Consider the following 24527-nt stretch of genomic DNA (forward strand, 5'->3'; position numbering starts at 1 on the left):
TTAGTGGAGCTGCTAGCTGAGAATGTTCTGTCCCATTTTAGTGATTCTGATAAGGTGTGTGACAGTTACCAGACTCTGCATAAGAAGTTTCAGTTCCTTTATAAACACTGAAAGTTGGCTTTTTCAAGGTGCTAAGCCATTCAGAGTTTTCAGGAGTGGCTGCTACTCAGCTACTGACTAAGTACCTTCCATTCAGCTTTTTTTTTTTTTTTTTTTCCCAAACCAGTAGTGACAGACTCAGCGACATTCAAACTTAAAATATGATGCAGATTAACCCCATGCCAACATTTAGGATAACACAACATTATAACATGACCATTTCAATCAGTTTGTTACTTAGAACAGATTTTTGCACCCATACATTATACCAGTTTAGAAAGGCACCATCCCATTATCAGTAATTTCCACACTTTACAGGTTCCTGTTATATGTCCTAAACAGGTTTATAATAAAAGCGAATCAAACATTTGTGACAAAAGCTGGAAGCAAAACCTGTCATGAAAGTATATTTCCATTTTCCAGCCCTCTATGCTAATGGAAATTCAAGAATTTGGGATTGATTTTAAATTTGTTTTACTATTTATTCATTTGCAGTAATGGTATGTTCTTCTAGATGTTCTACCTGAGATATCATTCTTCAGGTTCCATATGATTTTCTCACTACAAGTAGGTTTTTTTAAAACGACCACCTGTCTAAAATGTTTTTATGCAGTGGTATGAGAGATAATACTCCTCTCTGCTGCACAATGGTTGTTCCCACTGACTGTGCTCCTAATTATTTACGCTCCAAAATGACACACAGAACTTTGAGGATGTTTGTTTAACCATTTTACTAAAACTACAGCACATATAGCTTCTATACCTTGGTGCCAAAATGACTGCAGATGAAATGTCTGAGCTGCATTACATAATAATTGTGACAACTGACTTGCCCAAACCACACTGTGCAGATCAGCAGTGGTTATGAATCCAGGTCTCTGTGTGTATTTTAAACCTAGGATTCTGAGTAGACAGTGACATTACAGTAAAACAAGGAATTTAACTATTCCAACATGTGATATTAAAACAGCACAAGCCTTTTGTATCCAGAAGAACTTTAAGAATGTGAAAACAAAGTTGCTTGTTTTCATAGCATACCTAAACTTAGAAATGCAGAGCACCCTTACCTTTCTATAGAATTTTATTCTTAAAGTACAGGTAAGAAATATTTCAGTTGTACTGGAAAGGTTAGTGAATGAAATAGTGCACTTTCAGCTATAAAATAACTATTACTTAAATAACAGGAGCTAGCTCAACTTCTCTCTGCTTTTTTCTTGTTTTGTTTAAATGCACCTGAAAATATTCTTTTTATTCTCAAACTCTTCACCTATCTAGAAGGGAGGGGGAGGGACTGCCTTTCTTAATATACCTGTTGAGAGCCCAGACATTTTTCACAATGCAAATATATAACTATGGTTTTTTTTTGTACTATACTACTGATTTTTACATTTGATTTATATTGCTCCCCCCCCCATCTACAAGCCATTTGTTTATGTAAGCATTAATTATAAAACATTAAGCCACTACCTGTAAGTTTTATTTTGAAGCAAGTACAGACATTCAGTTAAGGTTTATTTAAAAATAAGGATTACAAAAGTCTATGCACGACTCCACCAAGTTCCCTATAGTCTTTGTAGAGCACCCATAGCTCTCCAGGTGGCTTGTACAGCTCAGCCAGTCATCTGTGCCACTACAGCACTGGCAGATGATATTTTTCAACATAGCAGCACTAGCATAATCCATCAAAACCATCCCTTGGAGAATATAGGCATCACTACTAACATAAAAAAAAAAAAAAAAAAAAAAAAGAAAAGAAAAAAAAAGCTACAGCTCTCACCAAAGCAGAGCACAAGCCAGATTAAGAATTCAGTAAGTGTAGAGGAGTAAAATAAGAAGTAATATTAATGCTTTATCCTCATGCTCACAGCTGCAGCTCCTAGAAGCCAGAGAAACAAGCTTACAATCTATTGCAAAGAACCCATTTGGTGGCTTTTCTTCCCCTCTGTATTTTCTCATGCTTTCAGATATTCTTAAGAAATTTCTACTAACTGGCACACAGCATTTATACAGGAGAGGTAGCTATAAGATTAGCAGTCATCTTTTCTGTGTGATTTTCTTTTTTGACATAAACTCACACTCAGATAGCTCTCTGAGGCAAAGCTTGTTATTTTTCAGTTAAAAAATGGTTAAACAAATACCTTTCAACTGCTTTTCTGAGAACAAGGCCTGGGACCATCAGGCACCTGTAAAAGTTAAATGGTGCTTAACTGAAAATTCACAATTTTACCGTAACACTGGGAACCTCTGGAGCCCGTAATTGTGTAGCTGCTCAAGTGTTGAAATACCTGATTAGACTAGGCCCAGATTTATTTCAAGATAACTAATAATTATCTTTCACAAAGAAGCAATTTCTTAAAACATTCAAATAGACACTGAAACCAGCCTGGAACAAAATAGATAAGAAGTCCAGCTGTTACTTATTACCAGGTTTCACAGGTAATTTGAAAGGCAGAGTTTTAATTAAATCAGAGGAAGAATTGGAGTTAAAAAAAAAATCTCTAGTTAAATTTTCAAATTGGATTAAAGGGGGAAGAGTGGAACTGTCTTTGTTTATTAATTGAAGCCCAAAAGATTTGGTAACTTTCTTTTTTTTAAAAGGAGAGGAAGAAAAAAAGAAAGTTCAAGGTTGTGAATGTGATATTTTCCTACCTAGACGTTTCAGCAGCTTCTTGCTTTTAGGGGTGGGCACTTATGAAACCATCACACCTAGCTCTTCTTCTGGTATCTTTATAGGTAGATCCCGCATATGGTGAAAGCTGTAATCTTTCTGCAGAGTAATTCTGCCAGCGATAGAGGAACTTACAACTAGTTTAACTAGTAAAACAATATTAGCATGAGCGATCATTTGAACTATTAAAAGCTAAAGCTTTTCAATATATATTAAGCCAGAAAAAAAAAAGCTTTAAAGTATTGTAGGATGAGAGTGGAGAAAGAGAGAAATGAGTTGCTAATTTTTCTCATGAATGAATTGCTTCAAACTGTAGTTTAAACTCAGTAAACCTCCAAAATGTATTTCAGTTTGAGTTGAAACAGACATAGCAAACCATTCGTACTGGACTACTATAGTTTCCCCAAAGCTATCAGATAATGGATAACTCAAGTAAGAATACAAAAATGCAAGTATTAGTATTGCTTTATGTAGAGGCTCTCCTTAAAAAAAAAAAAAAAAAAAAAAAAAGAGAAAGAAAAGAAGAAAAAAAAAGCTTCAATTAGCCAAATCAGAAGCCCTTGTCAGTCTAAGAGGATAGCTATTATTCCTTAAAAAAGAAAGGACGTTTCCACTGGTCTAGTTGCTAAATAACAAGGCACATCTACCATGCCACTTAATGATATGGTCATATGATTCAAACTATTTCCATTTCATAAAAAAAGGAGATAAGAAATCTTCCTCGTTACTGTGTAATTTTTTTCTGTGCTTGCTGTTGAGCCATCCGCATTTGCTCCTTTAGATTCACTTCTGCTTAAATTGTCTTTTTTTTTTCCTTTTCCTCTTCCTTTGTCAGTCAGGAGAAATGGCTTCACAAGTACTTGTTTACCATCTGCCTGTTTCCAAGCTTAAGCCAGGCAACAAAATCCTTACTAGTTTTAAAAAAACAGAATTGGATTAATATAGGCATTTTGTGACAGCATATTTGATTAGTGCCCACCTGTTTTTACATACACAGCAACGTACTCATTTTTCAATAGCACTTGTAGGAAATGAAACTATGCAATGGATCATCTTTGATTAAATAAAGCTCAAAGCATCATTGTTCTTCACACAAACATCTTAAATATCTGAAAGCTGACAAACTGGGACTTTCAGAGAGGCCCTGTGGAGCTAGGTGGCATGTCCCTATGGAATTCTAGAGGGAACAGATTGTCTTTAGTCTGCTGTAAATAAGAGTTAGTCAATGCAAGGGAGGGGGTAGTCTTCCTCACACCGTCAGACTTGCTCAAGTTGAACTATAAATTATAGACTCCAGGAACTCTACAGATTGGGGGGGACAGAGAAAGAAATGGACCTCTTACAGAAAGATTATATCCAACACTGATGTGGACAACAGAATCTTGCCTTCAGAATTTTGTTTATTTTTTGAAAGGGGAATGGCCCTTAGAACCTCAGAGATCAAGAAATCAGTAGTTCTTCAGAGAAAATTGCTTTGTTCACAAATCACTTGTAGGAACTCTTTCTGTTCTTTCAATTCATATTAACAGAGCCAGCTTTACTTTTCACTTTAGGTAAGCTTTGTTTTATACAATTTTATTCAGGCTTGTTTCCCCATACATACACATTCAACCTCCTGAAATCACTCATCAGTAACTTGCTAATATGATTGCACTGATTCCAATGAGGACTCCACTATTTTGTATTACTTCAATATCAGTAAAAGACTTACTTTCCAAAGATCACAATGATAGTTCAGCATTATAAAATAGTTCTGGAAAAAAATTAAATTTGACAATGAAATTAAAAGAATTTTAAAGTTGTCTGTTGAAATGTTTTCTGTTACATTCCCTATGTTCTTTTGGTGTATGTTACAACTGCGTCTGTAGCCCATTGATTTATTTCAGTACCTTTGTATGTGTTTGTACAAACATGCTATTCATCATACTTGGGCACTGGGTACCATGAGGAAGCTACAGCAATAGATATTGGCCAGATACTGGCCCTTCTAAGTCTTTTTTGTTGTTCTTACTACCATGGTGAAAAAACAACATAACTTTGCTTGCATGTAGGAACTATGGATTTCCTCCTTTGCAAGGGGTGCCCCAAGTCATGCTGAAAGCTGTGGCATACCTCCCTGTCATCAGACACACAGAATCACAGAATGGTTCAAGTTGGAAGGGACCTCTGGAGATCATCTAGTCCAACTCCCCTGGTCAAGCATGGTCACCTACAGCACATTGCACAAGTTCATGTCCAGACAGGTTTTGAATATATTCCAAAGAAGGAGACTTCACAACCTCTCTGGGCAACCTGTGCCAGTGCTCTGTCACTCTCATGGTAAAGAAGCTCTTCCTCATATTCAGGTGGAATTTCCTGTGTTTCAGTTTGTGCCTATTGCGTCTTGTCCTGTCACATGGGACAACTGAAGAGAGACTGGTCCCATCCTCTTGACACTCTCTCTTAAGGTATTTTTCAACATTGATAAGATCCTCCCTCAGTCTTCTCTTCCCCAGGCTGAAGAGGCCCAGCTCTCACAGCCGTTCCTCAGAGGGCTCCAGTCCCTTAATCACCTTCGTAGCCCTACGCTGGACTCTCTCCAGCAGCTCCATGTCTCGTACTGAGGAGCCCAGACCTGGACACAGTCCTCGAGATGAGGCCTCCCCAGGGCTGAGTAGAGGGGCAGGATCATCTCCCTCCACCTGCTGGCAAAGTCTTCCTAATGCAGCCCAGGAGACCATTGGCCTTCCTGGCCACAAGGGCACATTGCTGGCTCGTGGTCGATTTGTCATCCACCAGCACTCCCAGGCCCTTCTCTGCAGAGCTGCTCTCCAGAAGGTCAGCCCCCAGCTTGTACTGGTGCCTAGGGCTAGTTTTCCCCAGGTGCAGGGCTCTGCACTTGTCCTTGTTGAACCTCATGAGGTTCCTCTCTGCCCAACTCTCCAGGCTGTCCAGGTCTCTCTGAATGGCAGCACAGTCCTCAGGTGTGTCAGCCACTCCTCCCAGCTTGGTATCATCAGCAAACTTGCTGAAGGTGCAATGACCCTCATCCAGGTCATTGATGAATGAGTAAGCTGAACAAGAGTGGACCCAGTATTGAGTCCTGAGGGACACTGCTAACTACAGGCCTCCAACTAGACTGTGCCACTGATTATAATCAGCCAGTTCTTAATCCACCTCACTGTCCACTCGTCTAACCCACGCTTCCTGAGCTTCTCTAGGAGGATGTTATGGGAGCAGTGTCAAAAGCCTCGCTGAAGTCAAGGTACACAACATCCACTGCTCTCCACTCCTCTACCCAGCCAGTCATTCTGTCATAGAAGGTGATCACATTGATTAGCAGGATTTCCCATGGTGAATCCATGCTGGCTACTCCTGATCACCCTCTTGTCCTCCATAGGCCTGGAGATGACATCCAGAATGAGCTGTTCCATCACCTTTCCAGGGATGGAAGCGATGGAGGTGACTGGCCTGTAGTTTCCTGGGTCCTCTTTCTTGCCCTTTTTGAAGACTGGAGTGACGCTGGATTTCTTCCAGTCCTCAGGCACCTCTCCAGTTCTCCATGACCTTTCAAAAATGATGGAGAGTGGCAAAGACATCCCACCAGCTCCCTCAGTACTCATGGGTGCATCCCATCAGGGCCCATGGATTTGTGGGTGTCAAGTTTGCCTCAACGGTTTCTAACCTGATCCTCTTCAGCCAAGAGAAAGTCTTCCTTTCTCCAGACTTTTGCTCTCATCTCCAGGGTCTGGAATTCCTGAAGGCTGGCCTTAGCAGTGAAGACTGAAGCAAAGGAGGCATTCAGTAACTCTGCCTTCTCTGTATCCTTTGTCACCAGGGCACTCACCCCCATTCAGCAATAGGCCCACAGTTTCCCCAATCTTCCTTTTGCTACTGACGTATTTGAAGAAGTCCTTCTTGTTGTCCTTGACATTCCTTGCCAGGTTTAATTCCAAATGGGCCTTAGCCTTCCTCATCACATCCCTGCATACTCTGACAGTGTCCCTATATTCCTCCCAAGTGGCCTGTCCCCTCTTCTACATTCTGTGTACTTTCTTCTTCTGTCCAAGTTTTGCCAGGAGCTCCTTGCTTATCCATGTAGGTCTTCCACCCTCTTTGCTGGGCTTCTTACTCATAGGGATGCACAGCTCTTGAGTTTGGAGAAAGTGATGCTTGAATATTAATCAGCTCTCTTGGACTCCCCCTTCCTAACCCACAGGATTCCTCTAAGTAGGTTCCTGAAGAGCCCGAAGTCCGCTCTCCTGAAGTCCAGGGTTGTGATAGTGCTTACTGCCCTGCTTCCTTCCTGCAGGATCCTGAACTCATGATCACTGCAGCCAAGGCTGCCCCTATCCTTCACATCTCCAACCAACCAGTCCTTCTTTGTTCATTAGTATAAGGTCCAGCAGCACCCCTTGCCTTGTTGGCTCCTCTACCACATCAAGGACTTATCAATGCTCTGTAGGAGCATCCTGGAACCACACAGGTGTTCCATAAATCAAGAGCTGGGAAGTCAGAAACGCTTGGGAATTTGAGAAATAGCTGAGTCACATTTCACCTGTGGTCTTAAACAGGGCACTCAATTTTGCAAAGTTGAACTGTTACTTAATGAATCCACAATATATTTCTAAAAAGCAGTTACATAACTTGGATTTCTCAAAATATGCAAAGACTTGGAAGAATGCAGACAATTGATCCAGAACAGATATCTAGATTTAGGAAATGCAGTACAATGCAGCTAGAATCCTTATTTTCAGAATCAAGAAGATCAAGCGCTAAATAATGTGTAACTGATTTGGCAACTGAGAAATATATTTACATTATAAGTGAGTATTTTACATAACAGGTCAAAGTTTCTAGTACAGGATGCCCAATTCAGCGATGCTTGCTAAGCATCAACAGTTAAATTCCCTCAGCTCCACCACAACCAAAACACATGTTCAAATGCCATATTGACAAGAGGAGACAATGTCTTTTTCTGTTTCCATTTCTTAAAGCCCTGACCCTCCTATCATTTTTCTTTCAAGTCTCAAATCTCTATCAGTGTGGAAGAATGGGAAGACACTAAAGAACAAGTTCATTATCGTAGTAATCATCGTAACTCAACATCCAGTGATCAGTCAGATCATCCCTTGTTACGACGAAAAAGCATGCAGTGGGCCCGACGGCTGAGCAGGAAAGTCCCAAGACACTCTGGTAAAACAGCGGAGAAGATAAGCCAGCAGCGGATGAACCTTTACAAGAGGTCAGAAAGACAGGAACTTGCTGAACTTGTGAAAAACAGAATGAAGCATTTGGGCCTTTCTCCAGCAGGATACGGTATAATTACTATAATACTTTTATTAATAAATATTGGTATTATACCAGACATACTTATTTTTAATCTTCTACAAACTAAGGCTGCCATAAATGATACAAAGTTTATGGTAATGTTATGTTTTTTACTGAGGAAAACCTGATGGATTTTTTTTAAAAAAAAAAAATCAATTCTATTATGGTCAATTTCTGTTTTCAGATGAAAAACTCAGAAGACTGCATGTCAGTCAGTTATATTTTGCATATATGATATGTATAACCTGAATATATAAACATTCCCCATCAATGAACAACTGAACACACACTGAAATATAAATGGAGAGGGAACTGTTGTGAAGTTCACTCATACGTGAGGATTTTTTTTCCTCCTAATTTTTTTTTTAAAAGAAGTGAAAAGGTGTCACATTAGTCATTGAAGAGTGTTTCACTAAGTCTGTATGTGCTGTTTGTGTCCAACAACTCCTTTTCCAACAAAGCCAATGCTGTCTTTTTAAAGCTATTGATAGAGTTCTGTGACATCTTTATTAATATATGCAAACATAGCTGCTTGGCAACTGGATCAAAAGAGTTAAGTCTAGAAAGCACAAAAAGCCATGAGTTAACCTATCATGTCTGTTGTTTAGTCATAAGTCATACTTTCGGAGAACTGGTGGCAATATCCATCTTTTCTTAGCCATCCTTAATGTGAAGTTTTAGAGAGAATAGTTATTTCTCTAGAATTATTTGACAAGTGAATCAAGGAATGGAAAAAAAATTGCCATCGCCTGAAATTCTGCATCCTTTTTCCAAAAGGAGTTTCTATTTTACCCGTTACCTGGATTTTCTTAACATAGTTGCAAAGTCTGCACCAGGCTTAGTTACTCCTAGAGGAATTAAAAAAAAAAAAAAAATGTTCAGTTAGACTTGGCAGACACCAGCTGAATGAAGCCTGCTTCATCCATTTTGGATTCATAACCGAAGGACAGTCTTGCAATACTGGTTTACTGAAGAAGTCAAATACAAAATTAAAAGTAACTTGCTAACAATTTACTAGTACAAGATTTTTACAAATAACAGACTTCTGTGAGCTAAAAGATGGTTTACATTTGGATAACATCTCATAAGGAAAACTTCCACTTAAATAATTTGAATTCATATTTACATATTTCTTGGGTTGATACTCCACCATCCTCACAGTAGCATGCAAACATTTTCAAGTTATGCATTAAGAAACACTAAACTAAACACTACTCTGGGTTGTTTTCTGCTCTTTCATGCTTTCAGAAGAGGTGCATAAATTATTTTAGCAAATAAACCATAATTTTTTATTTTTATTTATATCTATTTGATGGGTATATAACACTGAAACGGCTTTATGAAGCAAAAGGAAGAGACAAAGATGCAAGTTCTGTGACAGCTCTTAGCATCTGTGGAGGTTTATTCCACAGCTTTATTGTTGTGTGGCCTGGGAGTTATCCCAGTTCTGTCTAGCTTAGTCAAATCAAAATGCAATTAAAGTTGTTGTCACTGACTGTGCATGCCAGAACACAGTTCCACCTAATTTTCACTTTAGATTCATTAGCCTCCACAGGGCTCAATCAAGTAACTAGGCAGAACTCTACTGAATAAGAGAAATATGGAAATAAACGTGTAACCTGTTTTCAGAGTAGATTGGCATTATATAACAATCTTTTTCCTGCACCCTAACTGGATAATTACTATTCCCACTTACTAACCCCACTATATGGCTCTCTGCAGGAAGAATCACAGCTAAATGTTTTCCAAAAGCCATATAGATCCCCAAAACATTTGATCAGCCACAGGAAAGTACTGTAAACTTGCTTCATATTAATAAGTCACAAGAAAACTTCAGTGGATCCCTGCTTTTCTCTTAAAATCCCAGTTAAGATCCAACAGTAAATTTCATTTTTCAAATTCAATTCACTTCTACAACACCCACAGAACAGCCAAAGCTTGATAGGCTTGCTTCACCCAATGATATTTACCTGCAATGTATCTCATTTAGAAATTTTCGTTATCCCTTCCCTGTTTTTACAGATATGTCTCATTGTAGAGAAAGCTGCTATTTTGATCAACACAGCAACACCTGCAGTCTGCACACGGATTGGTTTTACACAGCCAGTCGCAGCCCTGGGCCGTCACATTCCCACGGCTATCCTTCTGCCCCCCTCACACTCAGTGAGAAATCACATCAGCTTTTCACTCACCTTTAGAGCTAGCTCAATCCTCACTCATTCCACTACATTTTAAGCACATAGTAGAAGCTTTTTAATCTCCCTGTTCTTTCAAAACAGCAGGCACCAGGCCAGTTCCCTGCAGGAGCTGCAGACGCTCCTTAGTATTCTCTCTTAGCAAGTGCCAGGAGCAATGAAAAAACAATTAGGGAAAGAACCACATCCCCTTATGTACCTGCTCATACTGGCATGATGTCTAAAGTCAATCTCCTGGTCTTCAGCACTCTTCATGTTGAGCCTAACAACCCCCAAGATCTCCAATTTAAGTTCAGTTAATGCCAAAATCGTTTAATTCAAACCAGACACAATATGTTGTTGGCAGTACAAACCTCTAGTAGAGGCATAATTAGGCCAGTGTAGTGGTACGTGTGCTTGTACTTGTTACAATACTTTGCATCAGGTTAACCTTAAAGCAATAGGCTGTAATCTGAAACATTACTTCAGCTGCATTAATTGCATCCGTACTAAGAGTCTGTATGAGTTTACCTGATTGTTTTCTAGGCAGATGTACTTACACTGGTGCAAAAATACATGATACAAGAATGTATAAAAACCACACATACTAGAAAACACCCAATATAGTAATTCTCAGCCTACAGAGAGAATATCAAGAGTGCTTCAATTACATAAAAAATTAAGTTAGAATTGTTTTGTTTCAAATGATTTTCCCTAAGATGCTGAAGAGAAATTAGCAAAGAAGAAATGCCTCCTCTCACTTATTTTTATTTTTATTTTTTTTTAAAGGCTGACCAAATTAAGATCATCTCCTTGCAACACTCCAGGGAATGTACCAAAAAGAAAGCTAAACAAATATACTAAAATATCAGCTACAACAGTATAGTAAGACACTACTAGACAAAACCTTAACCCCTTCAACACACCAATGACAAGATCTACTTCATTTGCAATGTATCATTAGGAGAATGGTTAAAAATAACAAGAAATATCAATTTATATTTATATAGTTTTCTGCTTTTAACCAATTGGCATGAGTCATAAAAGGAAAAAGGTAACATCACTTGATACACATGGAAAGTGGAAAAACACATTGATAAATTTGTAAAGCAGACGGAAATGCCATGCAACTGTGTTTAGCATTGGCTATCACTCAGACTTAATTCCAACAGAAGATGAAAATCCCTACTTCCCAAATACCAACCAAAGATACATGATAGACCTTAAAATGAAATTGTGTTGCATTAAAAGTTGCTGTGAGTGCAAAAAATGCAAAACAAAGTTTTTAGAACAGTCAAAAAGAAAGTACATTTCATGAACTATTATACCTTATTAAGTTAATTCCTTATTTCATTATTCTTGAGGCAAGGATAAGGCAAGAAAACCAGAATTGAAGAACTGAAGCTCTGGCACATGCCAGAAACATCCCCAAAACATCACAGTTCTACACACACAGCTTCTGTCTTGGACTGTCACACTGTCACGGCTCCTTCTCCCTCTGTCAGCAGCAGCATCCTTCTCTAACTCACCTTCACAACGAGCGTCTCCTTACAAGTTCTGCTGCACGTTAAGTGTGAGGTAGAAACTTTAGTCTCCCTATTCCTTCAAACCCATAGGACTATCTGCTGAAGCACAGCATGCTCTTATAAAGAGAGATGAAAAGTGTAGTTGAAGAACGTTTATACTGATCGCACAGATAAATTGCTGTGAAATAAGGATAATATGTTCTTCACCTGCAGAAGTATTTGTTCCATAGAACTTATCTGCCGCCACTGATTCTGGCGTGAAGAGCAACATGAAGCAATAGAAACCTGTACTGAGGTTTTAGAAAGCAAACACACATGATCCTGCTTCGAGCAGGAGATGAACCCCCCTCCCTGAGGTCCCTTCCAGACTGAGTATATTTGAAAGAAATACATGAAACTTATCAGATCACTTTGACTGACATCTGACACTATCTTTGACAGCTCTATGAACCAAGGATGATCTTTTATTGAATTAGTTTGCCATAAATAATACTCTTGACAATTTCTTTGTAAACAAGATAATTAATCTGGTATCTTTTTTTTTGTCCTTTAGATGAAATGAATGATCATCAGAACACCCTCTCTTACATCCTGATCAATCCCTCTCCAGATACAAGACTGGAACTTAATGACATAGTGTAAGTTAATACATAAAAAAAACAAACTGCAAAGTTTGCACTTTTGCCTCAATTTTACTTTAATACCTTCCTGCTAGAAGAAAACTGCACCTGCAAAACAATAAAAATTAAGATGGAGGTTTTATGTAAACAGAAATTTGTTTTATATATTGTTTACATGTGTATACACACACAATGTGTGTGTATATACATAGATTATATGTATACACACACACAACTTCTTTCTGATAATCCTTTGTCTCCATATTCTCTGGTGATTCCTTCTCTTTATGTATTAAAGAAAGTATAAACAAGTCTGCTGGATAGCTTCACAGAATTAATATTCTTGCTTTTAATTTAGCCAGCTAGTCTTAAGAGAAAGATCAACCCTTCAGATTTATGTTTTTAAGTAAGATTGTCCTTTATGGATTCAAAGACCTTTAAAGTAAAGAGCAGTCTTCTCAGCAAAGATGGTGGGAGACCTACACGCAATTAATAGCCTAAGATAATTCAGCAAGACCTGTGTTAAGCAAGACCTTAACACAGAAAAGGTTTCTTTTCCCTTACTTAAAAGGAATTTCGCAGAATGTATGAAAAAGAAATAGGTGAACACAAAGTCTGAACTAGTCAAGCCTTTCAGATGATTATCAGGCATTCTCACATACTGAAGTCTGATGTGACTGCAATGTTCAGGCCCTGACAGCTCGACCCTCGTGATATAGGGTTAAACCTATAAATACAATTTCTATCTCCTGCCTCTGCATTGCTGTATTACCATACCCTACCTGCTCCACGGGAAGGAAACCACACAGCCCATTTGTACCAAGGGCTGCACCTCCACACTAGTGCTGACCTGTCAGGCTTCCTATTCACAAGGAGGAAAACTGTTTGACCTGAGTAGTGTAACAGTAGGGGGAGGAGTGGGGGGAAGGAGGGAAAGCAGTGCTGTGTAGCACTGTGGTATTTGAAAAGCATAGCAAAATAATAACTATATCAAATATAAAGGAAGTTGTCATAAAACCTGCTGAAATGCCTTGAAATAATATTTTCATTGCTATGGAACTCCCTAGTATGATGTGTACTAAGAAATAACCTGTAAATGTGCATACTATTACCTGAGCTTGATGTGTATTCACTCCTTAATGTTTAAGGAGACTTGACTTCACAGCTGGTGCGTTCAGGCTGAGACTTCTTTATTTTTTAAACTGGCACAGAAAAGGTGGTATTGGTATCTGGATAATAGTTAATACTTCAGTTATCCAGATAATTACTTTGCTTGATCATAGTTCTCTCAACTAGGCAGCCAGTTCACCCTCATGCAGTGGAGAATTATTAGTGGAAAGGCAAAGAAAAGATTGTTCGCTTTCCACAGAGCTTTTCCCTTAACCACAACAGTCCTGAGCAAGTAAAAGGCTTTTTGTTTTTTTTTATCCTTCCTGCTGATAAGCTGGCACATTTGCCAGACTATGCCTATACCTCCTCCCACCTCATAGTATATTTTCCAGATTTCTTCCAGTCATTCATCTAACTTGTCAGAAGAGTGCATTTTTAGGTCAGCATGACCTAACCCCATCTGAATCACACTTCTGTGCATATTGATGATTTAAAAAATAAAATAAAATAAAACAAGCATGTACTTTAAGTGCTGTAAATTTAACTTTCATTCTCTGATTTCTCAAACCTATATGCCTTTTACAAGTCCTTAGCATTCAGTATGATATTATACTTCTAGTTTATTGCAGTTATATTAAATAACATACAGATTTGAACTAGCACAATATAAAGAAGTGTCATCGTCAATGATAGGGACGGGGACAAAGATGATCACAGAGATTTGGCAGCAGTAAGAAATCCAGTCATAAACCTTCAGAGCTCTAGCAGCTGTTGACCAAAATAGACAAACTTCGACAGTTTCATTAAGGCTTATGACTAAGGTAATACTGTGCACTTCTATGGATTACCTATTACAGAGTTACTTGTGATTCAGAGCCTAAATTCCTTTTTTCTAAATTCTAGAAGTAAAAAAAGTAATTTTTTCCTGAATTTTAAAAGTAAAAAAAGACTAAAAATTACTAAACCAAATCCTTGGTTTAGCTTAGTCTAAATAAGAAATAATAATAAAAAAAAATCTGAATTTTTGCCAGAGTCTAAGAAAAACTATTTCTCCAAAACAAAATATAACAGAAATGAAATTTAGTTTCTTAGGCCTTCAAATTTTTTTCCTTAAACTTGCTCCAATGCCTTAAGTGAGTAAAGATACATGCAGACTATATAACAGCCGTATATATTCAGCTATGCCTGAATCTAACTCAGTATTAAATGAGCTATAAATGTGAACCAGGAATGACAGTCCATATTTGAGTCATCTGTTCTCATATTCAGCTAAATCAAGCCATTGCACTGGTACTCCCCATCTTACCCACTTGCTAGCACAGCGAGAGATTTCACTATCCTGCCTCTCTACACTAGAAAGGATAATAATATTAATCATGGAAAAAAATAAGATTTTTCATGCATTTAGAATATTCTTAATTTGGAGTACAAGCTGGGGGCTGACCTTCTGGAGAGCAGCTCTGCAGAGAAGGACCTGGGAGTGCTGGTGGATGACAGGTTCACCATGAGCCAGCAATGTGCCCTTGTGGCCAGGAAGGCCAATGGTCTCCTGGGCTGCATTAGGAAGAGTGTGGCCAGCAGGTCGAGGGAGGTGATCCTGCCCCTCTACTCAGCCCTGGGGAGGCCTCATCTCGAGGACTGCATCCAGGTCTGGGCTCCCCAGTACAAGAGAGACACGGAGCTGCTGGAGATAGTCCAGCGCAGGGTTACAAGGATGATGAGAGGGCCAGAGCTCCTGCCCTATGAGGAACGGCTGTGAGAGCTGGGCCTCTTCAGCCTGGGGAAGAAAAGGCTGAGGGGGGATCTTATCAGTGTGTACGAGTACCTGAAGGGAGGGTGTCAAGGGGACGGGGACAGACTCTTTTCAGTAGCACCACGCAAAAGGACAAGAGGCAGTGGGCAGAAATTGAAGCACAGGAAGTTCTGCCTGACCGTGAGGGGGAATTTCTTCCCTGTGAGAGGGACGGAGCACTGGCACAGGTTGCCCAGAGAGGTTGTGGAGTCTCCTTCTCTGGAGATATTCAAGGCCCGCCTGGATGCAACCCTGTCTAACGTGCCCTAGGTGACCCTGCTGAGCAGGGAAGGTTGGACTAGATGATCTCCAGAGGTCCCTTCCAACCTTACTGATGATAGTATTTTTACAGGAGAGAGCAGACTTTTCCATGACTCCTCAGTTTCATTGCTTCTGGCCCACAAACAGAAGTTTACCAGTTTCATTTAAGTAGTGCTAGGGAAATCGGAATAAACTTAGATGTCAAAGGTTATAAAGCAAGAGTACTAAATCTTTGTCATTAAGCAAATAGATGGCATGAGAGCATGATTTAGACAACTGCCTTTTTTTGTTGTTTATACAAAAAGGTGAGGCTATTTGATTGTAGCAACAAGCCCTATAGAGAGAAAACACTGTTTTAGTCAAGAAAAACTGAAATAATATCAAGGTAATACAGGTAGGTAGTCTTTCTAAATCATGGTCATGGAGATGAGAATTGACTTTATGGTGGGTACCGAAAAGAAAAGCCCATGGACTTGGAGGCCCGTGCTTTGAGGAGCCACTAACAGCCTGCTGCACTGTTACGAGGCGAGCTGGTGAAATAAGGCAGCCCTGTGGGACGGATGGCAACAGTTGCTCACACGCTTTTAGACCACGTTAGTTTCAGTTAATCAATATTTCCCAATTCACTTTTTTTGAGGATTCTTCTAAATATTCTGATTATCAGTCTGGATACCTTTGGATACCAAACGGCAGAAGTTCATAGCCTTTTTTTTAAACGGCTGCTTCTCCAGAGCTACTGAAAAAAATACTTCAAAACTTCGCAAGCACTACATGGACTTCTAGTTTCTCTATCATAGCCTACAGATAATCAGAAAAATTTCTCATTCACTGTAGAACCAGAAAGTATGCAGATTACATTCTGTATGTGCATTATCAATGCTAGGAGTTTCATTTGGCTGAGGAGGACAGAAACATATGTGGCACCAACATTTTCCAGGATGTGAGAGAGAAGATTCTTTCGCATTTTGTTTTCTTGCATTTCTTTCTTTGCAAAAACTGATCAAAAACAGGATTTGAAAATAAAGTTTTCACTGCCTTCAATGTTACTGCACATCTTTGGCCAAATTTAAAATACTAGGATCGAATCTAGTCACTTGTCTTCTTTTTATGAACATAGTAGCTTTGGAAGGCACAGGCTGACAGTTCAGAAGATTGAAATGTATTAGTCCACAGTAGTACAAAACAGCTACTGAGTCAGTGCCAAGAACTTTTTAGATTTAGTTTGTCAATGGAGACAGCTGACAAGACAGTAGAGTTTACACTTACAAATTAATGGGAAGCTCTTCCGTCCTTATCCTAAGGAAAGTGATCTGAAATACTCACTGAGGAACTTAAATTTAACTCATGAGGCATTTTCCTTAATAATACGGAGTTCTTTCTCAAAGTAAGGGTCCATCTCCACACAGTCAGCCCACACTAAGCTTACCAACATTGTGGTTTTTTATTTATTGAGCATAGTGTCAAGAAGTATCCCTGGTTTCTTTACAAAAATCCTTCTTGAAATAAGTCTGTGGAGCACTTGTCTGCTCTTCAAGGCATAATGAAGAGAGGGGATATATAAGAGAATACGGTTACCGGCAAAACTGTGAGTTCAACAACTGCAGTCAATGTCCAGGAATGGAGCAGACATACCTAAAAGATCAAAGTTGCTCTCAGTCAGGTAGGAACAGTATCAGGAGCCAAAGATTAAGATTTGGATGTGGCCAGTATATGCAGATGATGTTTAGATGGATAAAACATATACCACTCATGTCAAATAATAATAATAAAAAAAGCTGTTTATACCCAAGTTACCCAATAGGAACTAGACTAAGCATCTTCAAAAATAAGGCTTAAGTTCTTCCTCAAATCTTTTCTACAGCAGGAACAGTAGAAAATTACTTTGTCTTTGCTCATGCCAAGTCTTCTTAAGAGTTAATTTTTAATTTGTTTTTTTTAAAAAAACAGATACTTGATCCGACCTGATCCATTGGCTTACGTTCCAAATACTGCACCCAGCCGAAAGGACAGCTTCTGCAACGCGGTGGGACAAGACACCAGGGAAGAAACACAACTTTGATACGTAGCTCATCACAAAATTGAGACAGTTTTATATGCTTATGTTGTTTTCAGTAACCATTTTGAAAACTATTTTGAATGGTACATTTCATTCGGATTTGGGAACCAGAGAAAGTGACAGTGGTAAGTGACCAACTTTAGAAACATGGCCTCTAGAAACTCTGATCTTAGAAACTGTCAGACTTGTAGCCTGCTCAATACAGTAAACAAACTTTGTTACCTTAATAGAGTTATGAAACCTATTGCTGTTTAACCAATATGAACAAATGATTTCAGAAGTGACAGATTCCATAATAAGTTTCACTTAGAATCTAAGTACATTTATCAAATTGATAACATGTCAGTGACTAAGCTCCTGACCTACATCCTGAAGCCACTTGATGCCTGTAGAAAGACCATGCACAACTTTTAGTAGTAAATATTATGTTAATATCTGTCTGTGCCAATGAGGCTTTGTGTGTCAAGAATCCAGCCTTTCAGATAATTTTCAAGCTTAGCTTGTCATCCATTTATGTTAGAACAATCTAGTAGCAGTCCCATTGTAGCTTCTGGGACTTGGGTGTTAATTTTGTGGACACGGATCAGGTTGCACAACACAGCCTAGTCATACTGTAGACTTTCTGATCTGAGGCACGTCCACTGAGAATGCAACTTAGAGGAGCCTAGTTGGAGGAAACGTCCCATCATCTCACACAGGCATTTCAAATGATAGTAGTTTGTAGAGCAACAGAAGCAGGACTTCCTTTTGTAAGGATATAGGAATTCTGTAAATGCAGCTCTTCTGCATATGCGGTGGTAGCTCAGGTAGAATATAACCCTTGTAATCTGAGTGATTTGTTGGTGAGAAGCTTGTATAGATTATGAAAAAGTGAGAGCATGCCTCTAGGAAACACTTCATACTACGGATCCTTCCCATCTTCCTCAAGATGGGAGAACCAGTGCTGTCCAGCAAAGCACATACACACCCAGTTTGTTACCACAAATTTGATACATTTTCATGTGAAGTTGTGTCATGTTGAAAATTAAAGAAAGCTATTGCGCGTTCCATAAAATGGATAGAATACTAAGTTACATGAAGAGGCACAGTCATTTCAATTGCTCAGCTTTTGCATTTAGCACACAAGCATCTACTAGAATGTCAAACATCTGAAGCTGCTACAAGATCTCCAGCCTACAGATACCAGAATGCCACAAGTTTTGGTCAGAATTTACATAGAATAAGCATGCCTATACCTGGTCTTCCAAAATTACATTCTTCATTTGCCATTTGTTACAGAAGGAGGAAAGAGTACACTTAAAGCCCTACTGTTACAACCATCTATATATACACATCTGCTCCAAGAAATTTGCCAGTCTACAGTTGCAAAGTTGATTTGAACTCTCTTGATGTCCTACATGTACAGAATTTGAGTCTGAAAATCATTCTATTTTATTTGGAAATGCAGCTACATTGTTATTTTTGTTCTAAAATATAAAATGCCAAATTGCCTGACGAACAACTTGTGGATCTGAGTATGCTTATCAGCAGTAGAAGGATGTTCAAACCAGTCACACTCACATTAGAAATGACACCAAATCTGTTATTACTCTCTCCCTTCTTCCCAATTCTTTTAAAACTTAACTACTTTTTATTAAGTCAGAAATCCTAAAGCCACATTTATTAAAAACAAAATAAACCACCCAAAGAACCCTACAGCATTCTCAGAGTGGACTGAAGTCATCACATTATGATCATCAGAAGAGTAAAAGTTGAAGCTTTGAGGGAAAAAAAAAGGTAGCTGAAAAGCATAGTTTCTCAGCACTTTTTTTGTATCAGCATATTAACACAGTACTATGTTTCAGAATAGTTTCAATAGTTCTCCTTAAGAGTCCATTATTCAGTGGGTTTTTTTTGTGCACACTCGTCATTTAGTCGAGTTACTCACAGTTGAAGATGAAATATTTCAAATATCACATCCCTTCAGTGCACCATGAGAAAAAATAAAATTTACACAGCTGCTTGGAATCCAGTCTATAGTTAAAAAAATCAGTACATGGAACAGAATTGTGTACAAGACCTGGCTATCCCAGAAGGGACTATGTTGAAAAAAATACCTATTTTTAATTCCTTTAGTGAGAAAATTCAATTCTAGTTGATTTCTCAAAATAAAAGAATTTCATTTGAGCTCTTAAAAAAAATGTTTTTTCCAAAATGTTAGAAGAATCCTTTGTTTCATACTGATGGCTTGTTCTGACAGAGTCAGCAGCAGGCAGACAGAATTTCAGAAACAGGGTACCCTTCAGCTGGCAAGCCAGACTGACTGCTTTCGGTGCGATCCACACATACTGTCTACAGGCATCCAGTGGTCCTTGTAAACTGGATAAGGTACCTACCACAGATTTAAAGACTCTCTGCTACAAGATCTACAGCTAGGATTCAGTGCCTGCCATTTAACAGCCTACAAACCAGCAGAAACAAGCAGTTAGGTAAATCCATCTTTCCACCTAGCTCAGCTACAGTGACCTAATGTCACCTGATACTTCCCCATGCTTAATGAATTGAAAATTGCACATTAGCCCCAGAAGATTTGCTCAAAGCAAACAGGAAGACAACTGGAGACAGACTGCAGTCTTCTCCAGAATTAGCAGAAGGCAATGTTTTGAATAAGATACAACATTCAATTTTCTTCAAAGTCCGCCAGAAGATAAGCAAGACCATAAAACTAAGAACAAATCTTTTGAAGCAGCAGTTCTAATAACCCATGAAGAACCACAGTTCAAAAAACATCGCCTTTGATGTTGAGAGAAGAACAGCTCTGTTTCCACTGGCATATCTTCACAAACAGACTCCAAACCAGCAGGACTTCAAACCTTCAAGAACCATCCTAAGCATCTACATTCACACCGAGTGAGGCATTCCTTTTGTGGCCAGGAAGGACATTCTTTGAGGGTCACACCGCAGGTAGTCTTGTATTAACATGCTTTCTTCTGATCGTGATATCAGAAGCACAATACGTGACTAGCTTGCCTGAACATCGGACTGAGGAACAGTTCTCTCCAGGCTATGCTGGAGAGAGTATGCTGAAATTCTGGAGTCAGTGTGCCCAAATAGCAATTGAACAGAGGAGTTTTGTCTGGTGATAGTTCACTCAGTGGATGCAGAAACTAAGAGTTATGATCACTGACAAAAGCAAAAGATTTAATCCTAAACTATTTGTCAAGAATCAAATGGCCAGATAACCTAATTTATTTATTTCTAGCAAAGAAAATGTCTGATTAAACCTGTATTTAACTACATTATATATATATATATATATATATATTTTTTTTTTTTTTCCTCCTAACCCACTTCTACCTATAAATTGACAACACCCTGCTTCTGTAAGACAGGCCAAGTAATTTGCTGCTGGGAGACACAATCCCAGTGAAGAAAGTGATAGCAGATGATAATTACTTCCTTCTAAGTGAGTATCAAACATGAGAATTCTCTAGAAAAGGGAGATTTACCTATAGAAGTGTGTTATCTGGTCTGCAATTAAAAAAATGCACACAAAATTTTACAGTTGAACATAGTGCATTTCCTTAACTATTTCACTCCAGCTCCAGAACAAATATTAACTCAAATAAAGCAAGTCTTTATGTACAAAGTAGAAAGCATACAGCTTGCATTTTCAGCATCAGCAGCAGAACGAGATAGCATTCCTGCATCATTTTGACTTGAAAAGTAAAAGAACAGCTATTTCCCAGCATACCTGCTCCCTCACAAATAGCTTCCTACTATAATTACTCTTTAACAACTATAAAGTGCACAAGTATATTACTAAACATTTTTGTAAGTCTTTGTTTACCATTACTCCAATAAAATGTTAAAGAACAAATGGATAGAGGGTTTCAGCAGTGGAGAAAATTTGAAATGATACGAAGTGCTGGCAGTAACAAACAATTCTGTAGTTTGTAGGCTGCTAGCACTGACTGAACTGTTTTGTAATTTTGGAGCACTGATGCATGAGGTTTTGCTTCATTCAATTTCACTTGCTATCAGAAGGAATTTGATCATTACAATCCAGAAATGAATTAATGAAAACCTACAGGCAACACTATGTAGTGACATCAAATGTACACGGTTATAGAAAATCCCTTTTCAAGACAGTGATATGATTGCTGAATTATAAAATAAGTCATATGTGCATAAAATATTATTGCATATAGTTGATATTATAAATTGGGAACAGCCCACCCCTCTTTGGAAGAGGCACGTATTGAATTTATGTCTAAATACTGCACTTCAAGTTTTCGTCCACTGTTCCATTTGCTTGGTGCAGAAGATAGGAAAGTGACTGGAGAGTGTTATGAATTCATATTATGTTATGAAGGATGATGAAGACCTCACTGATGGGCACCTTGGGAAGTTAATTGAAAATATTAATGGTGATTATATTAACGGTGATTTTATTACAGATTCATTAGTGCCTGACTATCTAACATAAGAATGTTGCCAGGAACAGTAATTCATCACGAGTAAAAACTCCCTTTACTCTTCTGTAAAGAAGCTTAAAAATAAGTATATTTCTACTTCATAAAGAGAAGACAAGCATTAGAGGTTTCTACAAAATTTTCCATTTGTTCTATAAATGCTAGACTATATACTTTTTTAACACTGTAAAATGGGGTAAATAAGTTTCTTTGGATTTATGTCCCATTGGGCAAAAAGTAAAGGGTCAAGATACTTATTTTCACTCCCTTCTTCCCATAAGCTCATTCAACAGTTGTTTTACATTTTCACCAATGAAAACGTGAAAATTGTCATTTTCTTTGTACTCGTCAAAAAGAGCCATTTTTCTCCTGAGCAGCAGCTCTTCCCTATCTAACACAAATAAAGGGAATACATTGAAAGGAATAAAGTGCATTCAGAAGATTATTGTCTATTGGGAGCTTTTGTCATTGATTGGATGAACTCAACAACGCAAAGCAGCATAGCCCAAGACGGTTTTTGCCATAGAAGTGCCATTTGTCTCAAGACATGACACAAGTCAATGCATTTTCTCAATAACAGTATCTAAGATATATATCAAGTCGATGACATCTACATCAGCTTCTTCGAGCTTCAGGTTTTAATTCTTATCTGCAGGATACTCAGTGACTTGGATTTGAGTATTTGGAACATCAACTAATGACGAGCAAGGAAAGTTGCAGCAAAACTCTCAACCATCAGGATGGAATGCATGTGTAGGAGGTGAGCCAGTCCCAAGACAACTCTAAGAACCAAATCCTATCACAAACCAGAAAAATGATTGAATTTCAAAGAGATATCTTTAAAAGTTCTCATAAAAATACTAGAGAGAGTTCAAGTTAATTCCCAAGCAACAGACTCAATGGAGAAAAGGATGAGGTATCATACGCAACTGATGTTGGACATACTAGTTATTCCAGTACTGAAACTTACTCAGAAAGCCACACCCATCATTTCTATACATATGCAGTATAAGAATCTACAGGCAGATGCAGTTCACTCAGACAAATCAGTTAACTCAGATGAAGTATTTAAGTCAAGGTTTTTGTTTGTTCTCATCTATGACAGTGTTCTTCAATTGCAGAAATGTGATTAAGCTGATATAATAACTCTCAGTACTGTAGTTACTACCTTCTATATCAGTGGGCACAATTACAAGCTTAACGTCCTGTCTGGGGACAGGAAAGGGACAGGAAACATGTCTTTAGTGCTTCATTTTTTGCCAGTCAGACAGATGGAAAAATTCAGTGCCAATGAAGGGACTTCTCGCAAATGTAATTGAATCATAAAAAGGTCTACTGCAACAATTTTTCCCCCAATACCAATTTCAGTTGCTGAATTACTGGGCATACGGTTGTTCTCTAGATAGATGCTTTAATCAAGAACACATATTGCTTATGCTTTGGTATTTATACTAGTCTGTTATCTGAGGCACCTATACAGAAATAAATTATTCATAGATGCTCCCTACACTTAGGCCACTAATGAAGACAGGTTGCAATAATAAACCTTAGCAGATTGCCTATTTTTAAAATATATCCATACTTCACTATTTTAGCCAGAAATTTAACCAGTTATTTGTATCCAAACTCAGAGTCAACTACAGCCTAAAAAAGTAAATTCCATTTCAGGAAAACCAAACTTGCTAATTTTATGTACATTAGAAGACTTTTATTTAAGTCAGTCAAGCAGAGCCCAGAGCAACACTAAGGACTCTGAAGTCTTCCTACAGTGTGTGCATGCACAATCACTACAATTTTAATAATTCAAAGCTGCTTGAAACCTAAATTCCACCAGAGTTCAGATGTGAGTCTCATAGCAGGTGATTTCCCCCTATCCCTTCCCCACAGGTTACCTTAAGGCCTATTCTCCAACCACACATGCAGGATGAGGCCTTGTATGAGACGGTCTGGAAAATTTTTTTGATTGCAACCAGAACCAATACCCTGTAGCTGAGCATCCAAATACCTTGGATGTAAGAGAGGCAGGAGACAGAGCCTTCCCTGAGCCAGTTCTTTATACAAGATATCTCAGCTGCCAGCTAGAGACAACACTCAAGAGGTAGGTCTTGCTGCTCTCCTAAGACGCAGAATAGTTGAATTCTAGGCCTTATGCTAGATGAGTAAGTGTACAGATTTGAAAATGTTTCTACTTCCTAATTCAGTTGACAGTTGAACCTTACGGCTGGTGAGAACTTGGAGCAGAAATAGGATTATCTCTCCAAACGTATCAGGACCAGGCTGAACAGACAGTGTGAAGGGGAGATTCACAGCGGGAAAAATCTTCAGTCATGGAGAGGGATGCCTAGCATAAGTCATGTGCCTATTTTCTTAACTTATTTCCAAAGAAAAAGTATGTAGACTAGAGTCGGTGTGTATTCAGTATATTTCTGTTAGGGAAGATGAGACTTTGGACATTAG

At 38.5% G+C, this 24527-nt stretch overlaps 1 protein-coding gene across 3 annotated transcripts in view; it reads left to right on the forward strand.

Annotated features, from left to right (window-relative positions):
- Positions 1–17619, forward strand: part of KCNT2 (potassium sodium-activated channel subfamily T member 2) — a 155825-nt gene extending 138206 nt beyond the window's left edge. For 2 of the 3 annotated variants that reach the window (XM_062581257.1, XM_062581258.1), the window contains 3 exons: positions 7774–8065; positions 12331–12415; positions 17508–17619. In XM_062581257.1, the coding sequence (XP_062437241.1) occupies positions 7774–8065; positions 12331–12415; positions 17508–17619 (489 nt within the window). Of the gene's footprint in view, positions 1–3602; positions 3624–7773; positions 8066–12330; positions 12416–17507 lie in introns of all 3 variants that reach the window. The other variant, XM_062581259.1, reaches the window with a different exon arrangement.
- The last annotated feature ends 6908 nt before the right edge of the window (positions 17620–24527 follow it).

This window comes from Rhea pennata, chromosome 8, assembly GCF_028389875.1.
Source record: "Rhea pennata isolate bPtePen1 chromosome 8, bPtePen1.pri, whole genome shotgun sequence".
Lineage (NCBI taxonomy): Eukaryota > Metazoa > Chordata > Aves > Rheiformes > Rheidae > Rhea > Rhea pennata.